Source organism: Phoca vitulina, unplaced genomic scaffold (genome assembly GCF_004348235.1).
Source record: "Phoca vitulina isolate PV1807 unplaced genomic scaffold, GSC_HSeal_1.0 scaffold37, whole genome shotgun sequence".
NCBI classification, from domain to species: domain Eukaryota; kingdom Metazoa; phylum Chordata; class Mammalia; order Carnivora; family Phocidae; genus Phoca; species Phoca vitulina.
This window is the reverse complement of record NW_022589740.1, coordinates 8,681,443-8,703,784: the sequence shown is the minus strand read 5'-3', so window position 1 is coordinate 8,703,784 and position 22,342 is coordinate 8,681,443. Positions and strand designations below refer to the sequence as shown.

Here is a 22,342-nt window from a genome sequence, read left to right as displayed (position 1 = left end):
GTCTCTTTCTTCAAATCTTTGAAGAAGGAAGTAACGTTATTCGTATTGTTCCAGAGAGTAAAATAAGCATTAGTGGATTTAAGTTACAGGGGGAGAAACTTTTGGCCTAGATTTGCACTGGTCACACAGGCTTCCTTAGAATGTAGTAGAAGGATTGTTGAGAGGCTGGGGGACAGTAAGTTGGGAGTAGTAGAGAAGGAATGTTTTTTTCTTGTAAAAGGCGTCTTTCATTCAGTAATCTGATCTAATTGCAGAGTTATGGTCAGTCTTTTGTTTCTTGTCCCTGCAATGTCCCTAGAAGCAAATTTTAATTGTCTGGCTTAGCCTGTGACAGACCAAATGGACAAATCAACCCACAGAATAGTAGCATTTATCAAGCACTTAGACCCAGAAGCACTCTTCTGAATGCCTTCAGTATTAAGTATACTCGTGTGTTCCTCGAAGTAATCCTTTGAGGTGGGGTCTATTACTATACTGTTTTACCAACAAAGAAACAAGCATAAAGAATGAAAGTCAGGATATAGAAGAACTACATAACATAATTGACAAGGCATATCAAGTTGCTGCACTGAAATCTCTATCCTGAAAAGAATGAGTGCACCTTCTTTTCAACTATCCACGGAGCAGTCTTTTTATTTTATTTTATTTTATTTTATTTTATTTTACTTGCTTTCCTCACAATAAGTGTACTATGTAATCCCCATCAACCATTTCCCCCATCCCCCCACCCACCTCCCCTGGTAGCCATCCATTTGTTCTCTATAGTAAAGAGTCTATTTCTTGGTTTGCCTCTTTTCTTCCCCCTATATTTATTTGTCTTGTTTCTTAAATTCCACATATGAGTGAAATCATAGGGTATTTGTCCTTCTCTGACTGACATATTTTGCTTAGCATGATACTCTCTAGCTCTATCTGTGTCATTGCAAATGGCAAGATTTCGTTCTTTTTTATGGCTGAGTAATATTCTCTTGTATATATTCCATATTCCAATATTCCATTGTATACACACACACACATATATAGAACACATATTCTTTATCCATTCATCTTTTGATAGACACTTGAACTGCTTTGGGTATTACAAATAGTGCTGTTATAAACGTAGGAGTGCATGTAGCCCTTTAAATTACTGTTTTTATATCCTTTGGGTAAATACCCAGTAGTTTGATTACTGGATCATAGGGTAGTTCTATTTTTAACTTTTTTGAGGAAACTCCCTACTGTTTTCCACAGTGGCTGCACCAGTTTGCATTCCTCCCAACAGTGCACGAGGATTCCTTTTTTTCCACATCCTTGTCAACACTTGTTGTTTCTGTGTTTTTGATTTTAGCCATTCTGACCAGTGTGAGGTGATATCTCATTGTGGTTTTGATTTGTATTTCCCTGATGATGAGTGATGTTGAGCATCTTTTCATATGTCCGTTGGCCATCTGGATGTCTTCTTTGGAAAAATGTCTATTCATGTCTTCTGCCCATTTTTTAATTAGACTATTTGTTTTTTGGGTGTTGAGTTTTATAAATTCTTTATGTATTCTGGATACTAACCCTTTATCAGACATGTCATTTGCAAAGATCTCCCATTCAGTATAGATTGTCTTTTAGTTTTGTTGATTGTTTCCCTCACTATGCAGAAGCTTTTCATTTTGATGTAATCCCAATAGTTTGCTTTTGTTTCCCTTGGCTCAGGAGCATATCTAGAAAGATGTTGCTATGGTCTGTGTCAGTGAAATTACTGCCTATGCTTTCTTCAGAGATTTTTATGGTTTCAAGTCTCACATTTAGGTCTTTAATCCATTTTGAGTTTATTTTTGTGGGTGGTGTAAGGAAGTGGTCCAGTTTCATTCTTTTGCATATAGCTGTCCAGTTTTCCCAGCACCTTTGTTGAAGATTTATTGACCATGTAATTGTGGGTTTATTACTGGGTTTTCTATTTCATTGATATATGTGTCTGGGAAGGAATATTTGACAAGAGGTTGAACTAAATTATTTCAGCATTGGCTATAATCCTTATTCCTATGAGAAGCGTGTTAGAATAAAACTTAAGGATCAAAGTCTTCCTGGAAATCATTGGCCCCCACCCCAGGAGCCATGGTGCATCAGCACTAACCGTGACTTCTCTTTTTGTAGGAGGGGGATCGCCTCAGTGATGAAGACTTATTCAAGTTTTTGGCTGACTACAAAAGATCTTCATCCTTACAGAGAAGAGTCAAGTCGATTCCAGGTGTGGATGGCTCATCTTTTCCTCTCTAGTTGTGCCAAAGCCGTTTATGAGTAGACACATTATTTGTCTAATGCTACAGTTTATAAAATAATGTTTGCTAAGTGAAATGTGGGATTTTGCCTCAGGAGGTAAGAGTCTGAATTGGTCTACTTTTTTGAAAACTCTGTTAATATTTCTGTTTCTATTAAAGGAGCATCATGCTTTAGATCTGGCTCCTCAGATAATCAGATAATTATTTGAACAGAGCAGCCTCTTTCATCAAATAAACTATTATATGGAACTTTTAGTATAAAAAGAAAAGTGAAAGTGAGATGCTTTGGTAGAAGATGAGATCATCTTCCTTATTACCAGCTTAAAAGGTCCTGAGGCACTTCTGCAACACCCTGGGGTACCAGGGAACCCAGTTTGAAAACCACCAAGTTACTAAACTATGTGCTATTATGGTGTGGTATTTTTGGAAGGAAGTTTAAAGATCCATTTTTATTCATTGTACGATTCCTTGCTCTTTGATTTCTAGAAACTAAATCTCAAAAGATATCAAAACATGATTTTTTTCCAACTAGAGGAAACTAGCTAGGAATTCCAAAAATCTTGCACTCCCACAACTCATCCTTTCTTTCATAAAAGAAATATGGTACAACAGTCTTTCTTGATTCCCATGTCACATGACAGCATCTTTACTGAAATAGTCCTGTTTTCCCTCTTTAGGCTTGCTGAGAATAGAAATTTCTCTAGCTCCAGAGATCATCAGTTGCTCTCTGACTCCGGAAATGCTGCCAGTGAAACCTTTTCCTGAAAACCGGACACGTCCACACAAAGAGATTTTGGAATTTCCAGTCCGGGAAGTCTATGTCCCTCATACTGTGTATAGGTAAGAAACTAAGGCTCGTGGGAAACCATGGAACCCACATTTAGAGTTTTGTTTGGAGAATGCTCTCATTACCCTTCAATGATCTTACTTCCTAAGTTTTGGGGAAAATGAAATACGATGTCTACATAACTATAGAAAATTGCTAGATCAATTTCTGAAAATGGTTTATCTAATTTTATTTAACCAGAATGTGTTACTTGAGTCATAGTTGGAATTTGGGATTGGATTGGACATATTCCTTCCAGAAATGAAATAATCTTCCTAGTCATAAGCTTGGTTTTCCTATGTGTAGAAGGATGTATTAGGGAAAGCGCAACGTGACCAAAAATGTTCTCGTTGTCTAAAAGAAAGATTTTTAGCTCAAGACCAGCTCTGTCCAATAACATTTATAGCAATGGTAGAAATCTTCATTATGTATGTTTCCCGATACAATAGCCACTCACCACATGTGGCTGTTTGGCATTTGAATTGTGGCTAGAGTAATGGAGGAATGGAAATTTTGATTTTATTTAACCTTTCTTGATTTTACTTTAAATTCAAGTAGCTACAAGTGGCTGGTGGCTACCATATTGGGCAGTGTGGAGCTGGACAGCAAAGGCCTAAGAGGTTAGGCTGCCTGGGTTTCTTGGAGGCCCTTCGCGGGGAGCTGGGAGGGAGCTGGTCCACATGTATCTGCCAAAGGCATTGCCTTATATTTTTTAGTTTTGATTTTGAGGAGATTTTTTATTTTCATTTATTTTTTAAAAGATTTTATTTATTTATTTATTTGAGAGAGCACGAGCAGGGTAGAGGGGGGAGAGGGAGAAGCAGACTGCCCGCTGGGCAGGGAGCCCGATGTGGGACTCGATCCTGGGATCCCGAGATCATGAACTGAGCTGAAGACAGATGCTCAACCGACTGAGCCACCCAGGCGCCCCTTGAGAAGATTTTTTAAATTGCAGGAAAAGAATGTTATAACAAGTACCTTTTCTCCACCATCCAGAAATGACGTTTGTTGTTTCTTATATTTTATACACGTACACATGTACATTCTTACTGGTTATATTGAAATCTCCTTTATCCCCCATCTTCAGTCATAGACTTTCACCTGACCTCCCAAACACCACAGTTATTATGAAGTTGGATGTTTCCTTTCTTCTATTTTCTCTGGTTTGAGACACACACACACACATACACACATACGTGAGCCCTGAATGGTCTTATTTTTATATTCATTTAAAATGTACATAAATAGCTTTACACTCTGTTTTACACTACACTTTTCATACAACGGTATAATTTCATACAACGGTATAATCTTTTTTGGTTATTATTGTGGATTCAGGAATTCTCTTATTTCAATGGGTCATGTTCAGTTACAATCATTACCCTGTGTAATTACTCAGATTTTCACAAATTTAACCAAGTCCTTAACAGCTTGTGTTTTGGAAATATTAATATAGGTTCAGATAGCACTTTATCATTCTTTTTAACTGCTATATAGTATTCCTTTGTGTGAAGACACCATATTTTATTTATCCATTTCTTATTTTTCTATTGATAGACATTTATCAACGTGCCTAAAAGTGACATTGCTGGGTCACCAGGGATACGCATTTTCAGTTTTATTCATACTGCCCCTTTTTTCCAAAACTGTACCTGCTTGCAATCCTTCCAGCAGTGTGAGCTCATTCCCCCACATCCTCACTCACGCTTCCCAATATGATGTGTGTGTTTGTGGAACTGAAACGCAAAGAATGTCAGAACCCACCCAGTGCCCACCCCCACATCTCCAGATGCACAAAATTGAGTCCTGGAGAGGGTAAGAGAGTGGTTTGTTGAGGTCAAAAATTACAGAGAGACATACAAACAAGCATCCACTCAGTTAGAAATGGACCTTTTTCCTTCAGTACTAAAGTCCCTTCCAGTTATTTCTGGAATAACTTTTCTGAAGCAGCTTTTCATTGTCTTTTCTCGTTCCTTAAATACAAACTCAGCCCCAGTCCCTCTCCCTCGATGAATTAAGTATTTCTGGGATAGTGGTTTCAGTTCCCCATTCCCAAGAGGGAGAGGAAGGCATGAAAATGTTTGCTTATGGATGCTGTGTTTGTATCTTTTTAGAAACCCTATCCTATAATTGGAAAAAGAAATGCTTCTGGCATTGGAATAAACTTGCATCAAATGAATTCTGTAGTTATTCAACTTCTCCTCGGCATTTAATCACCCCGGGGAGGCATTTACAACGCTTTCTACTCCTTGCTGCAAACATTATCCCTTAATTACATCACAGCGGGACTCAATGTATTAGTGCGCCGGATGATTCAGAGAGGTAGGAGTTCTAACGAGGACAAGTCCGAACAGATTCCTCTGAACCTGACTTGGCATCCTGAGAAATGGACCCACAGGTGCACAGTGAATGTTCTTTAGCGCTGTTGTACACTCCAGACACGCCAAGGCCAGCCTACTGGAAACCAGGCCTTTAAGTTTACCTTCAGCGCCTTCTCTTGGCTCCTAGGCCACCATATTTTATAGCTTCAGTAAGCAAGGAGACTTACAGTGAACTTGGCTCAGAACCTCACTGTGGGAAAATGTCAAGGAATTTGGAGAGCTTATTGTCTACCTCTTGTGCTCTTGTTAAATGTTTCATATTTCTGCAGCCGTCCCCACGTGCTTTATCGTGGTTTTGATTAGTTTGGTCTTAAGAGCAACCCAGCCCTGGATGAATCTTCCCCTTTCCCCATACCTCCAGTACCATTTCACAAAACAGAAATGGAAGACTTGGGTCAGATCTGAACCCTGGGTCAGATCGGTGAGCTGACTGTTGGCCTTTGCTGACCTAGTCTGCTCATCTCTGCCCCAATCCACCCCCCTTTTGTGCCTTCTCATCTCCTTATACCTCAAGAAACCGGTAACCTTGTGGCTTTTCCATCCCCTTCCCCTCTGATCAAAGTCTCTTTTCAAGCAGAGGTGTCTAAATCTCCTTACATTGTGGTATCAATAGTGGGTATGCCCTGAAGTCTTCTCTGTCCCACAAGTCTTACCATTTCAGCAGGGGCAGCAGTTCCTTTTTCTTTTAGAAAAGTTTTCCTTTGACTTCGTTGAATTCTGGACACCATGCTAAGGGTTTGGCCTGCAGGTAGCTCTCCCTGTTGACATTGCTATTTCCGTGTCTCTGATCCTGGTCACAGCTGCATCTCTTTAACAAAATCCAGGGAATGAAAATTAAGATTTACAGAGCTGGTAAATTCAGGCATAATTCTTTGTTTTATAGAGGGTCCACCTCCTGAATTTGAAATACGGCTTGACTTAGAGAAATTTGATTTGCCTGGAACTTGTGGGGAGTGCATCTCGTGGGTCAAGCAAGGAATGCCTGCAGTGACAAACCCAGGATTTGAATTTCGAATTTATGTAATTTTCACCCGACCTGCAGAGCTCTCTCGGTGGGGGGAACTTTTACATGGATCCAGTGGCAGATGTTTTCTGGCCTTGAACGTGAATAGTGCCCAGAGTCACACATTACAGGATATTAATATGGGTGAGGCTTCAATTTACCACGGTGTGAGTAGAACTCAGTAGAACTTATTTTTACGTCTCTCACAGAGCCTCAGATAAAATGGGGTTAGGATGGGCTGACATTGACTTCCTGTCCTCAGTGCCCCTCATCCCTCTGACCTCTGTCGGTCACCGCCTTGTGGTGTGTGAATACCGTTCACACTGCCTTCTCTGGGGAGTCCTCCTTGGTGCCTCTGCCTTCCTCGGAGTGCTTTAAGGAATCCTCTAGATCAGCTATGGGAGCCCTGCTGCGGGCTCCAGAAATACCCGTGTGAGCCACCGCGGGGCGGTCCCTTGTAAAACAGACGCACGCTTTGAGGGAAGAGGTGAATTTCTAGAGCAGGATAGTGCTGTTCCCAGGAGTGGCTAGCATCTCCCAAACCAGGGGCTTTGGCCGTCCGCGTGCCCCGTGCAACCTGTGGGGGTAGCGGCGTGGAGTCGGACGAGCGGCCCCCCCCTGACACACGCCCAGCCCAGACCCCTGGCGAAGTCGCAAGCAGGACAGCGATTCTGAAAGCAGAGCAGAACAGCTGGGAAAATGAGGTTGATAAACAGGATTATCCACATCTGACGTTGGCCCCCTTTCTCCACGGCCAGATGAAGAAAACACTAGTTGTGAGCCCAGCAACACGTTTGAGCCCACTCCTGGCTCCTGGCCCAGGGGGCCCAGCAGCTGGTGTTGGGGACACCAGCTGCTGCCTTCCGGTGGGGGCAGGGGTGGGGGGAGGAATAGCAGGGCTGCCGCCAAGGCCCAGCCTGACCTCGTGGGGCACCTGGTCCTGCGGCTGCCACGGGGGTGTGTGCGGAGATCACAGGCGCTGAGCTTGTAATGAGCTTGTTAACCTCCTTGCCGTCCCTTTAGCTGGCGATTATATCAGAGAAAGGCCCATAAAGTGCGTTTTCATCTCTTATCCCAGCCCCCAAAAGGCTCTGAGGCCTTTTTATCCAATTAGCAGGCTTGCTGTGGAGGACCGAGCTTGCTGAGAACAAGTATATCAGTTAGAACATGATTTCTTTGATGGATAATGAGCTGTTTTCAGGCCGCCTCCTATTTAGCAGAACATTCTCAGACCAGCAGTCTGCATTCCCAAAGCTCACCTAGTGCCTGGTTTAACAGGGAGGTGCCTCCCATACCACAGAGGGGAGTGGGCTGTTGAAAACTGTCAGACCTGCAGCCTACACAGGTAAAAAGAATGGCGTAGGATAAATGTGCGAGCTAATCCTGAACGGATGTCTGAAAGTTGAAATTTTGTGAATAGGCTCTATAAGGAAAGGAATGAACCAGAAATAATTCTGGGTGAGGTGGTTAGGGAGGAGCCGGGGCATGCAGAGTAGAAGATGACCTTGAAAGAGATTTCTCTTTGGTCCATGGAAATGGACTCCCATTCTGAGCTCAGCTAGCTGTATGTCCAGACTGGATCTTTTTGGTGCTGTGTGTTGGGGCCAAGGGGTATCTCAGAGGCCACTGTGGAGAATTATATTAAAAAAAAAAGTACAACTGTCCAGCCCCACCTGGAGACCCCCTGGAGAGAGGGCTCTGCAACTCCATCCACCTGACTTGGGAAGCAGTCCCAGCTTCTGCTGGAATAGCAGCTGAGGTGAAATTTGGAAAGACCAAGTGCTGGAGCAGGAAATCGCGCCACATGAGGACAGTGTTGTTGTTGTTGTTGTTGTTTTATAGCACAGTATGCTCAGATACTGTGAGTACTCCAACATGACTGCTAATTAACAATCGGTGCTTTCTGATGTGATTGGCCGGGGTGTAAATCACCATCAAACAATACCTTAAATAGCTATCAAAATAATAATTTTATGTGTTTCTCGAGTTGTTTGAATTTTATTTATCTTGGAACACATAGGCTATTCTGGCAGTTTATCTAAATTATTAAAGTACGAAAATGCAGAGTGAGAATTCTCTCTCCCTCTGCTGACTTCTAGTCATCCAACTTCTTCCTTGGGCACAGCCTTTTAAATATATGTACATATACATCTATTTGATTTTATTCACGTATTTATTCCACAAATATTGAGTGCTTACAGTGTGCCAGGCCCTTTTCTTTTTTTTTTTTTTTAAAGATTTTATTTATTTGACAGAGACAGAGACAGCGAGGGAGGGAACACAAGCAGGGGGAGTGGGAGAGGGAGAAGCAGGCTTCCCGCTGAGCGGGGAGCCCGATGCGGGGCTCGATCCCAGGACCCCGGGATCATGACCTGAGCCGAAGGCAGACGCTTAACCGACTGAGCCACCCAGGCGCCCCAACCAGGCCCTTTTCTAAACACTAGAGAAATACTAGTGAACAAAGTAGATGAAAATCATGTAAATCCCACAGTTCTATTTTTGACCCTTGGAAACAACCATTTTTATCAATGTGTATCCTTCCAGAGGTAGATGATGTCTGTACAAGCCAGGATAGCTCTGGTATTTTTCCTTTCACAATGCAAGTATAGCAAAATCTCCACACTGTTCCGTATCTTGATTTCTCATCGAATACTGGGTTTTGGAGAGGACTTCTGGATGAGTACATAAAATTGCCTCTTTTAGGGCGCCTGGGTGGCTCAGATGGTTAAGCGTCTGCCTTCGGCTCAGGTCATGATCCCGGGGTCCCGGGATCGAGTCCCGCATCGGGCTCCCTGCTAGGCGGGGAGCCTGCTTCTCCCTCTGCCTCTGCCTCTCTCTCTCTCTCTCTCTGACTCTCATGAATAAATAAAAAAAAAAAAAAAAAAAAAAAAAAAAAAAAAAATTGCCTCTTTTACAGCTGCACTGAATCTCATTTAGATGCATCATGATTTACTTAACCCATGATAACAAGCATCCAAGATGTTGCCAATCTTTTGTAACAAATGATGTTACAATGAAAAAAAATCTTATTTTTCACACCTGTGCAAGCATGTTTATTGGCTACATTTCGGCTTTTCACCCTTTAAAGGGATGTTGAAAGAACTCTGCCTTATAAGGCGACCCTAAAACCCAAGTTGTTCGTTTTACTAGCCTTAGAAAGCAGTTGCTTGTGGAAGACAAACCTTATTATAAACAAACGTTTTATTTGGAATGACAGTGCAACACAGGCAAAAGTGAAGTGAATTCCTAGTGCCTGACTTGTCCAGATACTTCAGTCCTCGTACTTGACTTCGCTGTAGCAAGTTGGGCTCAGTAATAAATCCGGAACATCATCCCATTTCCTGATGCCTTACTCCAAAATTCAGTTGTCCTCCTCCTTTTCAGAATTAAAGAGATCAGGAGGGAGCCTGTGATCTAACATGACTTAGCAATTGCAGGCTTTGCCCAGCCAGCCTTCCAGTACAACGTTCAGCCACTTGAGGGCACAATTTGCTCACTTTCTAGGTGCCCACACACCTAGTTATTTTTCTATTACAAAGCAGATGGCGTCGTGATTTATTAAAGGAAAACATACACTTTATTTTTTTGCCCTTGAAGCTCAGGATGGAGAAAAACTGAAAAGTATTCCAGTGTCCCGAGAGATTACTATTGTCTTTTTTTTTTTTTTTTGCAAAGACATGTATTCTAACCTGTCACCTTCTGCCTTCTTTCATTAAGCCATGACCTTAGAAAGCGGACACTTTTCAAAGCTCTGTGTTGTACATCTGAAACTAATGTAACGCAGTGTGGCAACTATACTGAAATTAAAAATTTGTTCAAGGAAGGATGCAAGGCAGTAGTGAAACGTCATGGAGGTTGTATATACGGTAATGTCCCTGATTCCACAAGTCACAGCCCCACATTGATCTCTGTTTTAAGACTCATTCCCTTTGAGTGCACCATGCGTAAGTGTGACTGTCCCCATGAAAGACCCTGCACTGTCCACTGAACGATGGTGTCATTTTTCCCGCGGATCCTTTATCCAGCACTCAGCAGGCAGGTTCCTGCAGCATCCTGTTTGGACATGGGTGGGGAGCATAAGGTTGATGAGGCAGAAGCACCGGGGAAACGGTGATGAAAATAAAGCAGACCTGGGCCTGCGTTTGATTATGACGATGAACAGCCTGCCTGGCTTAAGAGGAACCTCCTAAAATTCAGAAAGCCTTCTTTGATTTTGAGACTTTTGTTTGTCTTTTTAATTATCATTTTAAAATCTGTTCTTTGAAGTGGCTTGTCTTCTGATGAGATATCCTTCGGGGGGAATTCTTCTCTCTTACTTCCCGTGCCGTGCTGGGGGTGGGGGGTGGTGGGGGAACAGCTTCTCTCCTTTTTAGCTTTTTCATGCTCAGATCTGACATTCTCGTGTGCTGTATAGATGATCCAGAGGTGAGCATTCACCCAAACTCTTCTCGTGACATGCTTGGCCACCTTTAAAGCAGAGGTATTTTAACAGCTCTCAGTCATGATGGATGTCCTGTGGTTTCAAGGCCTTGGACCCAGTGCCCTTGACCCTTCTCAGTAGAAGTACAATGCCCCGGGGCCAGATGTTAGAGGCTGCATCAGGGTCTTCCTAGGGGACAAAGTGGGTAAGGGTTGGGGCAGGGCAGGCGGGTCCCGCAGCACAAAGTAAAATAGCCTTTATTATTTTAAATGTTGCTGCATTAAATTCAACTATTTATTGATAGTTAAGTAGTAGGGAAGGATTGAGTTTTACAGGGTAATAAGGTAATTTTTAAAAATGCTCATCAGTCAGATTTTGTGTATCTTTTATAATTAAAAAATGAATTTCATTTATCTGCAAGCCTAAATACCAAAAGGGTTATAAAACTAAAAATGTGCCTATTTCACCTCATTTGTTCTATGTTCTTTGATGACCTTCAAAAGGTAAACTGGGGGTTGGGGGGCTCCTGGTGGCTCAGTCAGTTAAGTGTCTGCCTTCAGTTCAGGTCATTCCCCCAGGGTCCTGGGATCGAGCCCCGCATCGGGCTCTGTGCTCAGTGGAGAGCCTGCTTCTGCCTCTGCCTGTCACTCCCCCTGCCTGTGTGAAATGTGAAACGCTCTATAATGACACATATTAATTGTTGCTATTTGTGTCACGTGTATGCTGTGAATCTCTGACCTGGTCGTAAACTCCTTCAGGGTAGCAGAGACTCATAAGTTTCTCCCTTCACGACCTAAAACTGTTTTGCACATGGTGGAGTGCATCAGTAAATGCTCTTGGTATTGGCATGTTGCAGGGGGGCTGGGGGGGGGGGGGGGGCGGGGGGGATGAGGCAGATTGACTTTTAGCTGATTTGCTGGTGTTTTGCTCCGGCAGGGGTTTGGTGGAACCGGGGTGCGGGCTGCACCCCTTATGTCTCTAGCATCCTGCTGTGCTGATGATCTCCTCTACAAGGCCCTGGTGGAGCCAGGGTGACGGCCCCAGTTTGCCTTGTATGGTCTGTCTCCGACCGAGAGTAAACTCTAAGCAGGTAGCTGGGGAGGGCACTACCCTCATATGAAGATTTTGATGTGATCTTGTCATCAGGGATTGGACTGGATCTGCAGCAATCAGTCTTTCTGTAGTCTTGTTTCAGAAATGTAGCCCTGGTCTTGTGCAGGTCAGGAGGGCAGATAGTCATAGTCGGTGACCGCCTTCCATATCATCACGGCTGGAAAAGAGGCCCTATTTCTCTCATGCCCCTGTAGGGGGCACCTTTCTCACCAATCATCAAGAATAGAAGATGATTGGGCGCCTGGGTGGCTCAGTTGGTTAAGTGACTGCCTTCGGCTCAGGTCATGATCCTGGAGTCCCAGGATCGAGTCCCGCATCGGGCTCCCTGCTCGGCAGGGAGTCTGCTTCTCCCTCTGACCCTCCCCCCTCTCATGTTCTCTCTATCTCATTCTCTCTCAAATGAATAAATAAAAAATCTTAAAAAAAAAAAAAATAGAAGATGATTGTCTGCAGTTACGTTATTTTTTTAAAAAGATTTTATTTACTTACTTATTTGAGAGAGAGCGCACAAGAGAGCACGAGCAGGGTGAGGGGCAGAGGGAGAGGGAGAAGCAGGCTCCCCACTGAGCAGGGAGCCCGATGAGGGGCTCCATCCCAGGACCCTGAGGTCATGACCTGAGCTGAAGGCAGATGCTTAACAGACTGAGCCACCCAGGCGCTTCTGCAGTTCTTTTAAATGCCATGAAGCTGTCATCGAAACTGCACATTGGTACATCATGTAAATTTTTGATAGTCACATTATTTTCTTCACTGTTTCCTTTCCCTCGTCCTAGAATTCAGGCCAGGCTCCGTTTGATGAGTTAGATTCTGTGCGGATGAAGAAGACCCTGTTAGTTTATAGGCAGAGCCACATTCCCTGAATTGGTATGGACAAAGTAGAATAGGTAGGGAGCCTGTGAAGGGTAGAAAGTTCTCCTCGTTACGTCCAGGGTCTGTTTACTCACGGGGACAGGATGGTGGCAATGATTTCCGGTAGAGCTATTCTGACCGCCGTTTCTGGCCAGCTCTCTAGCGAGAGCCAGTGTCCAGTAAACCATGCATTTTTTGCACTGTACCCATGTAGAACTTTCCCTCTGAGGCTCAGGATTTGTCCAGAAATTTAGCATGTGCTTAATACCTGATTCGATATGCATGTCTGCGCCTCCCAGCAGCTCCGGTGCTTGTTTGGTGAATACTGGGTGTGTGATCGTTTGCACGAGGACACGGAGGAAGACACCTGCGGTGGGAGTGGTGCTTGATGTTACTAAATGTGAACCCCAATGCGGGCCCCGACCAGAGGCTGCTGGGTGACTCCAGACACATAGCTCTGAAGGTGCCACCTCCCGAGTTGCTGAGACCCTGGGCAATAGGCCCGAGAGCCTAAGTGCTCCCCCGAGGTAGCTGATGTTTCCAGGAACTGTGGGACGTGATGTGAGCCCAGAATCGCTGTATTGTTGAGCAAGACCCCATCACGACAGCCTTACTGGGAGCAGGACACAAGAGCTGCTTCCTTCAACGGGTCTCTAATGTCCTCTCCCAGAGTCGCTTTGAAACTCACCCGAACCCTGGCATAAAAATCCAGCCAACAACCTGCCAACTCCGTGTGTCTCTAGGGCAAGAAGAAGCAGAGCCCATGACAATGACTGTGACTCAGCCCTCCGAAGGGTCTGGGGATGAGCACAGCCTCCATGGATGTGTCATACTGGTGTGAGCTTGGGGAGTGAGAACTGGTCCCTGTCTTCCCTCCTCACCCTCTGTCATGGAACACCATACCTGTCCTTTGAAAGCCTTGCACACCTAGCAGTACTTGTCCCCTTTGAATAATGTTGATGCATTCACCTATCCAGTAGTTGCTGGCCTCTACTGCATGCCATGGCATTGAAAGAGACCAGGAGTGACTCATCTCTTTGGAGGCACAGCTCAGTCTCTTAAGAGACACCAGAACCACCTACAAGTGTGCCAATCTGCTGAAAGACGTGCATGAAGTTCTGTCCTACAGCCCCCTTGAGATCTTTGCAAGTTCTCCTGCCTCCAAAACCCAGAGAAGCCTTCTCTCCCCAAGTCCCCAGAGCAGGCAGATGTTTATAGAGGGAGGTGGGGGCATCTGGACAATTTATGTCTTAGTAGACTTGCTGTTTCTCCCAATTCCAATACTTTTTCCCCAACCCAAACCAAGGCATCTGACAATATTAAAACCGTCAGGAATGATGCAGCATTCTAATGAATAGTATTGACTTATTCATTGGCTGGTTTTTTTTTTTTTTTTGAATGGGTGGGGGACAAATACAGTTTCTGCCCCAAAGGAAAAAAAGAGTCAGTTTCAGCAACAGCGGAGATTGGAAATTTTCTGGTATGTGTATGTGTTTTTGTCACCTGGCAGATTTGTTTTAGGAAACTATTTGCAAAGCCTGGAAAAAATGTGCTCCCTCTGTTCCTTAAAAGGGCGAACAGGTTGGTTCATGTTCGTCATCCATGTGATAATTCTGTCTGGTGGTCTTTTAAAAAATGCAGCCCGGTCCCGATTTGGCATCTAGACAGTGTCTTTAAACTTGAATTTTAAGTCTTTTACAAAGCCAAATATTACTAAAATGTTTGTTCTGTTTTTACTTGGGGGAAGCTAGTCTTAAAATTTTGCTCGTTTAGGAGAGAAGGAAAGATGTTTGTGGCTGGTACTTCTTAGCATTCTTCTTACCTTTTATCTGACCTGTCACAGCCTCTGAAGAGACATTAATTAATTCAGTTAATGGAATCAGAGCTAGAACCAAAGAAAAATTACTTATTACTTATGTTTTTAGTAATTCTCAAGTTTTTAAGCTTAGTTAGAGATTGGATTGATGCCAAAGAGGCTCTTTTGATACTAAGAACTTTATCGTATAGGTTGTCATTATATTATACTCCTTAGGCCAGGAGAATAACTCTGAGATCCAGTTAAGAGGCAGAAATTTTACCAGGTAAAGCATTTCCTAAAGGAATCACATGTTTAAATATCAGCGAATACCCGACCTATGCTTTTTAAAAACATAGACACCTGTGTTAGTTATCTGTTGCTATATAATGAAAACTTTACAGCATAAAACAACAAACAGTTGTTATCTCCCGGTCTCTGTAGTTTATCCAGGTGTGGTTTAGCTGGCTGCCACTGACTCAGGGCTCTCAAAGCCACAGTTAAATGGCAGCCACAGCTGTGATCACCGCAAGGGTCAACTAGGGGAGGGGTCACTTCCAAGCTCACTCACGTGGCTGTTGACAGGATTCAGTTCCCCTTGGATTATAAGGGCTTTCGTTTGTCCTTAGCTGTTGGCAAGAGCCCTCCGTAAATTTATTTAAATCTTTTTATTGTTATGTTAGTCAACATACATTACATCGTTAGTTTTTGATGTAGTGTTCCACGATTCATTGTTTGCGTATAACACCCAGTGCTCCATGCAGAACGTGCCCTCCTTAATACCCATCACCGGGCTAACACATCCCCCCACCCCCTCCCCTCTAGAACCCTCAGTTTGTTTTTCAGAGTCCATCGTCTCTCATGGTTCATCTCCCCCTCCGATTTCCCCCCCTTCATTTTTCCCTTCCTGCTATCTTTTTTTTTTTAACATATAATGTATTATTTGTTTCAGAGGTACAGATCTGTGATTCAACAGTCTTACTCAATTCACAGCGCTCACCATAGCACATACCCTCCCCAATGTCTATCACCCAGCCACCCCATCCCTCCCACCCCCCACCACTCCAGCAACCCTTAGTTTGTTTCCTGAGATTAAGAATTCCTCATACCAGTGAGGTCATATGATACATGTCTTTCTCTGATTGACTTATTTTGCTCAGCATAATACCCTCCAGTTCTATCCACGTCCTTGCAAATGGCAAGATTTCATTCCTTTTGATGGCTGCATAATATTCCATTGTATATATATACCACATCTTTTTTTTTTTAAGTAATCTCTAATATACCACATCTTCTTTATCCATTCATCTGTCGATGGACATCTTGAAGAGCCCTCGGTAAGTTTTTGCTGTATTTGTCTGTCCATGGGGTAGCTCCCAACATGGCAACTGGCTCCTTCAGAATAAGCAAGAGGGTGTGTGTGTAAGCAAGATAGAAGCCAGAGTCTCTATGTAAACCTTCAGAGTGACATCCTGTCACTTCTGCTGTATTCTGTTGGTTAGAAACAAGTCACTGGTTCCAGCCCACATGCCAGGGGGGGATTTCACAGAGCAAGAATACCAAGAGGCAGGGTTACTGGGAGCCATGTTGAAAGCTGCTACCACAGTTCTAACCAAACTACAAAAGTTGGGGTGGAAGATGTAGCTGAGAAGGGTGAGTTTTGCAGGATGTCTGAAATGTATACTGCTAAACTGGTCTGTTCCAATCCTGCCCATGTAGATAAAATGTATTCTTATTAAATGTTTTCTAGTCACCATGAAAGAAAGAAAGAAGGAAAGAGAAAGAAGAAAGAAACCAACCAGTGACAATAGGGTTCTAATACACCAACTGGGAGCTTGATCTATTCAACAAATTTCTGAGCCCTCCCTATATGAGAGTCACAAAGACCATCCAAACAACAGACCTTAAAACCACACCATAGGTTCCATGGGGGTAGCTGGGAGTTAGAAGAGATGTGGTTAGCCAGTGAATGTTTTGACTATTTTGTCAGTGTCAAGTTTAAGAAAGTTTTAGGGAAAAAATTGTGGAATAAAAAAATTTGGATTTGAGACCTTCCCACCTTTCCATGTTTTCTCACTCTCCTTGATGTGCTAAGTATCCAGATCTTCCCCAGAGCAGTGCCTCATGATTAATAATTACCCCATCTTCCTGTCTGTCTCCTTTCTCCACTCACACTGACAGTCCAAATCCAACCTCTTTGTAAGGAGGAAAGAAACCAAGAAAACTAATTCACACTAAGGTGGGAGTGGATGATATTTAAACCTCTTAATACTTGAAATCTGCTAAGTGGTGTTTCAAAAAAATATTTGGTAACATGGATATCTTAATTGGTAAAATTTCAATGAGCTCAACAAAGTATGGTCTAAAAAAAAAGTTGCAAGCAAGGTGGGAGAGAGATTTACTCTTTTCCTAAAGCAGTCCATTTTCCTCAGCAGGTCTCAGATGCTTATGTATTTGTGATTCTTCTCAATGGGAATCTGATCCAGATAAGATAAGACTTAAGATTATAAACATCCCAGCTTTCCCTTTGGGTCTTGTGCTGTTGAAAACTAGTAGACTTTTCTTAAACAGGTAAGCGGGTTTTAAGGAGAGCTCACATTGGGGCACCTGGGTGGCTCCAGTGAGTTAAGTGGCTGCCTTTGGCTCATTCAGGTCATGATCCAGGAGTCCCACATCGGCTCCCTGCTCAGTGCTCCTTTCTCAAATAAATAAATAAGTAAATAAATAAATAATCTTTTTAAAGAAAGGAGAGCTCACGTGCATTGATGTGTTTCTAAAAGGTGGTATTATCTTTGCCCCAACTTGAAGTCCTGCTTTATTTAACAGGAGTGCTGGTTTTCCAGACTCTCACTTAAGACGAACTTTTCTCTCTCATAAAAAGAAGGGATAGGATTGATGTAATAGAAAAGGTGCAGTGTAAGAGCTGTGAGTATTTTGTTCATGTTCAAAGACAGTGTTCTATGTAAAGACACTGTATGTGGTGTTCACACTGTCATTCATCAGTTGAGAAAGCAAGGACATCCAACTCGCCCCACCCCCAATCATTAAAAGTGGTATAATAAGAGTTATGAGAGTTTACTGTTGTTTTGCTTTTTCTCTCTCTCTTATTTGATTTCTGGTTTTGAGTGCATTTTTTTTTAGACCTAACAGGACTGTAGAGAGAGACTATTGGGTCATTTATTGCAGTTTCTAAACAATTTGGTAACATTTTGTCTCTGCTTCTTAACTGCATTTGCTGTTTGTGGGGGTGGCGGGGAGAGGTCCCCAAAGTTCAGAGTACAGTAGCAGCATTTATCCAAAACATTGCAGCCTGCCAGCAGAGCACAGAGGTTACGGAGGGGCCAACTGCTGCTTGTGATAGCATCCGCAGGCCTCCTTCTAATCTTGTGCTTTTTCCCAGGGCGGACAGCCTCGGGGGGGCGCGCTCTGCCTGGTGCCCTGGGACAGTCACAGTCCTTTCCTCTTGCTCTGATTTCTGAAGCTGGAATGTGCTCTTCACCCTACACGTGAGGGTTTCTCCTTCCACTGTTCACGGATTCCTTTGTGAATTTGTGCTTTGATCTAACCGAAGTATTAGAAACGGGAACAACCACAAATAATGGCATGAGACCCATAGAATGACAAGACGGGACATGGAAAATGCCTTATTTATATGCATTTGTTTATAAATCTCATTCTACAAATTATCTGAGGCAGCTTATGGAGACTGTATAACAAGTATAAAATTTCTGGGTGAGAGGAGATAAGGGGAGGGAAGTCAGTCTGAATCTGGGTAAGGTTAATAATAGAAAATATCTTAATGTCCTTGACAGTTCTTTAAAAAGTTAGCTGCACGTGTGACCTTGAGCTTCCTAGCGCCAAGCAAAAAAAAAAAAAAAAAAAAAGGAAGAAAGAAAGAAAAAAGAAACACAGTGAACTCTAGGATTCATATGCCTGCCAAATTAAAAACAGACCAGTTCTCATGGATCAGTGCTGCTCAAACTTGAATGTGCATTTGAATCACTTGGGGTTGTTAAAATGCAGGTTCTGATTCCGCAGGTCTGTGATTCATCCTAAGTGGCTCCCGGGTGGTGCTGAAGCTGACCCTGCTCCTCCCCAGACATTCTTTAAGTTGCAAAGCCTTAGCTCCCTCATAAGCATGTCTTTACAAAGCATGCTCCCACTTAAAATATTAGGTTTGCAGGTTTCCTGGGTAATTCTAGAATATATCAAATATTGAGCTCTAAGTTTTCTAACTTCAATTTGCTCTTGATGTATTTAAAATGTCAAACCCTCTGTCTAATACTGAGGGACAGTCTCATCTTTGAAGTTAACTATGTTATTTCAAACCTCTTAAAAAAGTTATACTGGGGCACCTGGGTGGTTCAGTTGGTTAAGCGGCTGCCTTTGGCTCAAGTCATGATCCCAGAGTCCTGGGATCGAGTCCCGTGTTGGGCTCCCTGCTCAGCGGGGAGCCTGCTTCTCCTTCTGCCCCTTACCCAGCTTGTGCTCTCTCTCTCAAATAAATAAAATTAAAAAAAAAAAAAAAAGCACCGTACAATTTGGGCGAACATCCTTTTGCCCTTGTAAGTAATATAATAAAAGATCACATTATAATAAAGTTCTGGAGAGTCTGTGGACCAAAGAGACAGTTGTTATTAGAATTAGCAATGGTTATGTCCCCTGGGTCTAATATCGGGGCACCTGGATCTGAATTCCACTGTGCCATTTGCTAGCTGTGTTACCTTGTGCAAGTTATGCATTTTCTTTGTGCCTCTGTTTTATCATCTGCCAAGTGAAGCTAATCATAGTACCCGTCATAGGTGGCTAGAAGAGTGCCTGCACACAGTAAGAATTCAATAATGTTCGCCATTTTTAAAAAAGATTTATTTATTTTAAAGACAGAGAGAGAGAGCATGGGGGAGAGGGGCAGAGGGAGAGGGAGAGAAAATCCCAAGCAGATTCCCCGCTGAGCACAGAGCCCAACGCAGGGCTCAATCCCACGATCCTGAGATCATGACCTGAGCAGAAATCAAGATTCAGAGGCTCAATCAACGGAGCCACCCAGGAGGCCCAATAATGTTAGCTATTTTTATTATTACATTTAAAATATATTTTCTTGGCACTGAAATGTGAATGATAATTAAAACCACCTCCTCAGCGGCTCATCTTGCATAAGTAACTTTAAAAGAATGTATCTAGATTTGCAGTTTTCTTTGGAATGCCTGAGTAAAAGACACAGACAACTTTAGATCACTGGTATTAACAGGCTTTTGAATTTTGTTCTGTTTGAATCAAAGTCAGTTGCTAACAAAGTACTAAAAGCTGTTAGAGCCCCCAACCTCTTCCCATAGTTTTCGAATGAGGGCATCTCATTCACGCACATGGTTTTGCAGCATTTCAGCACTTCAGCACACAGTTCATCAATTCTCTGGCTCTGTCTTTGCAGAAAGGGCTAGAAAGGAAGAGTTTATTTAAACACAAGAAAAGGAAAAGAAACACTTTTGAAATTACCAAAATAGGTTGAGCGTGTTTAGAAAAGTGGAGAGCTTTTTATACAGAAAGCTGTTTCAGTATGTTGTATCAGGAGAGCTAGGTACTAATTTACTAGCCCATCTACTTCAGTTCAGTGTTAAACCAACACTTGTGTCTCAAGCTTTAGGAACATTAATAAAATAGCAAAACTCCTCCTAGCCCATATCCATAGCCAAGATCCTTTTAAGGTCTCCCTAAACCTGAAGCACCTGACCACATGTCATTTAAAACATACTGAGATGCACCTGCTTCCCCATTTGCTACGTATACTTTATGTATAATTATATATAACAGTCTGCAAAGTGGGGGAAAATTTTTTTCACCTATAGGTTAAAGTCAGTAGAGTTGCCATTGACGAATTGACAGTGTCCTATGTGGTAAGCATTTAATTTAAAATCACAGGGTTAGGACACCTGGGTGGCTCAGTCGGTTAAGCAGCTGCCTTCGGCCTGGGTCATGATCCCAGGGTCCTGGGATCGAGTCCCACATCGGGCTTCTTGCTCAGCAGGGAGCCTGCCTCTCTCGCTCTCCCTCTGCTTGTGCTCTCTCTGTCAAATAAATAAAATCTTAAAAAAAAAAAAAAAGACTTAAAAAAAAATAAAATAAAATAAAATCACAGGGCGCCTGGCTGGCTCAGTCAGAAGAGCATGTGACTCTTGATCTCAGGGTCCTGAGTGGACCTACACCTTGGGTGTAGAGATTACTTAAATAAACTTAAAAAAAAAATAAAATCATTAATGGTGATATTGAAGTTTTATTTTCATATTTTGGAGCTAATAATGTTGGAGTCCTCAGACATTTTTGTGACATCCTAAGATGTTCCTAGATCTGAGGCTCTGTGCCTGTCATCCTGAGGGCAAAGTGGCCCTGCCCACAAGCCAGCCCCAGGTCTTGGCGGGAAATCCTGATCCCTGCACACGTGGAAGGAAATGGGTGCCTGCAGGAACTGGAAGAGCGTTCCCTCATCAAGGGCATTTGGTCATTAGCTGAGAGGCTGGGGGGAAAGGTGTCCCAGAGAGAGACACAGAGAAAGGAAGAAAGTGAGGGGGAGCTTAAAAAAAAAAAGGCAGACACACAGATTGAAGACAGAGACAAACATTGAAAGACGGACTTGATGATATGGGGAAATAAAATGGGGATATATATATATATATGGACCAGCTCCTTGGGGAGCGTGGACTCGGGGACTGAGGCCTCCCAGCCCCGCCCCCTGTTGGCGCCTGCGCGCTGAAGCCTCTCCGCGGTCTGGCGCCCGCCTGATGGGACGCTCATCCTCGGTGACGTCAGCCTTGGCAGCTGACGAGGCGCTTCTCGGGGATCACTGCGTGGGAGACGGCCTCCAACCTTTTTCTTACAGGTGACGTCCACCTTACCCTGGCAGAGCATTTTGTAGTTTTATAAAGGACGTTTCTACCCCTTGTCTCATTTGGTAGGGACCGCAGGTTGCGGGTCTCCATGCAAGCCCATCTTCCTGGCAGAAAAGCAGCTTCAGTTTCGGGCGTTATTGATCTTCAAGAGACGGTGGAGACAGCTCCAATCACAAAATCAGCAATTAAAATTTTTTTCTTTTTACAAATTTTTTAAAGATTTTATTTATTTATTAGAGAGCGCACGAGCAGGGGGGAGGGGCAGAGGGAGAGAGAGAAGCAGACTCCCCCGTTGAGCAGGGAGCCCGATGCAGGGATCGATCCCCGGACCCCAGGATCACAACCGAGCAGAAAGCAGACGCTTAACCGACTGAGCCACTCCGGTGCCGCTCCCCTTTTTCAAGTATGTGCTATTTTGTTACAGGTTCTGTACCGAAATAACAGAAAGCCAAAAGTGACACCAGTTCCATTTCTAAATCAATTTTTTTTATTTCCCCATATCATCTGTTAGACTGTACCTTTGTGCATATTCAGTGTTTGAATATTTGCAGCCCTGTCGTAGATAAAATTTTATATTCTGAATTCTCAGCATTATGCAAGGAGGATAAGCCCTTTAACGGACTTCAGGCTCACTTTCAAGGAGATACCAAGGATTGTTTGATCTGAAACAACTGTAGTTAATCCTTTGGTGGTCTTTAGCATTTCTGAGACCCTGTAAATAGAATATTCTCAGAGTATAGAAGGCTAGGTTTCTAGCTTCATGACATGACTGAGTGGTCCTCCATCCTTTACTTTGGGAACAAGGGACACAAATGTTTTTTT

The 22,342-nt window shown here is 43.2% G+C and overlaps 1 protein-coding gene across 2 annotated transcripts in view; it reads left to right on the top strand.

Annotated features, from left to right (window-relative positions):
- DOCK8 (dedicator of cytokinesis 8) overlaps positions 1-22,342 on the top strand; it is a 220,126-nt gene that overhangs the window by 102,949 nt on the left and 94,835 nt on the right. For both annotated transcript variants that reach the window (XM_032427435.1, XM_032427436.1), the window contains 2 exons: positions 2,128-2,221; positions 2,930-3,092. In XM_032427435.1, the coding sequence (XP_032283326.1) occupies positions 2,128-2,221; positions 2,930-3,092 (257 nt within the window). The remainder of the gene's footprint in view (positions 1-2,127; positions 2,222-2,929; positions 3,093-22,342) is intronic.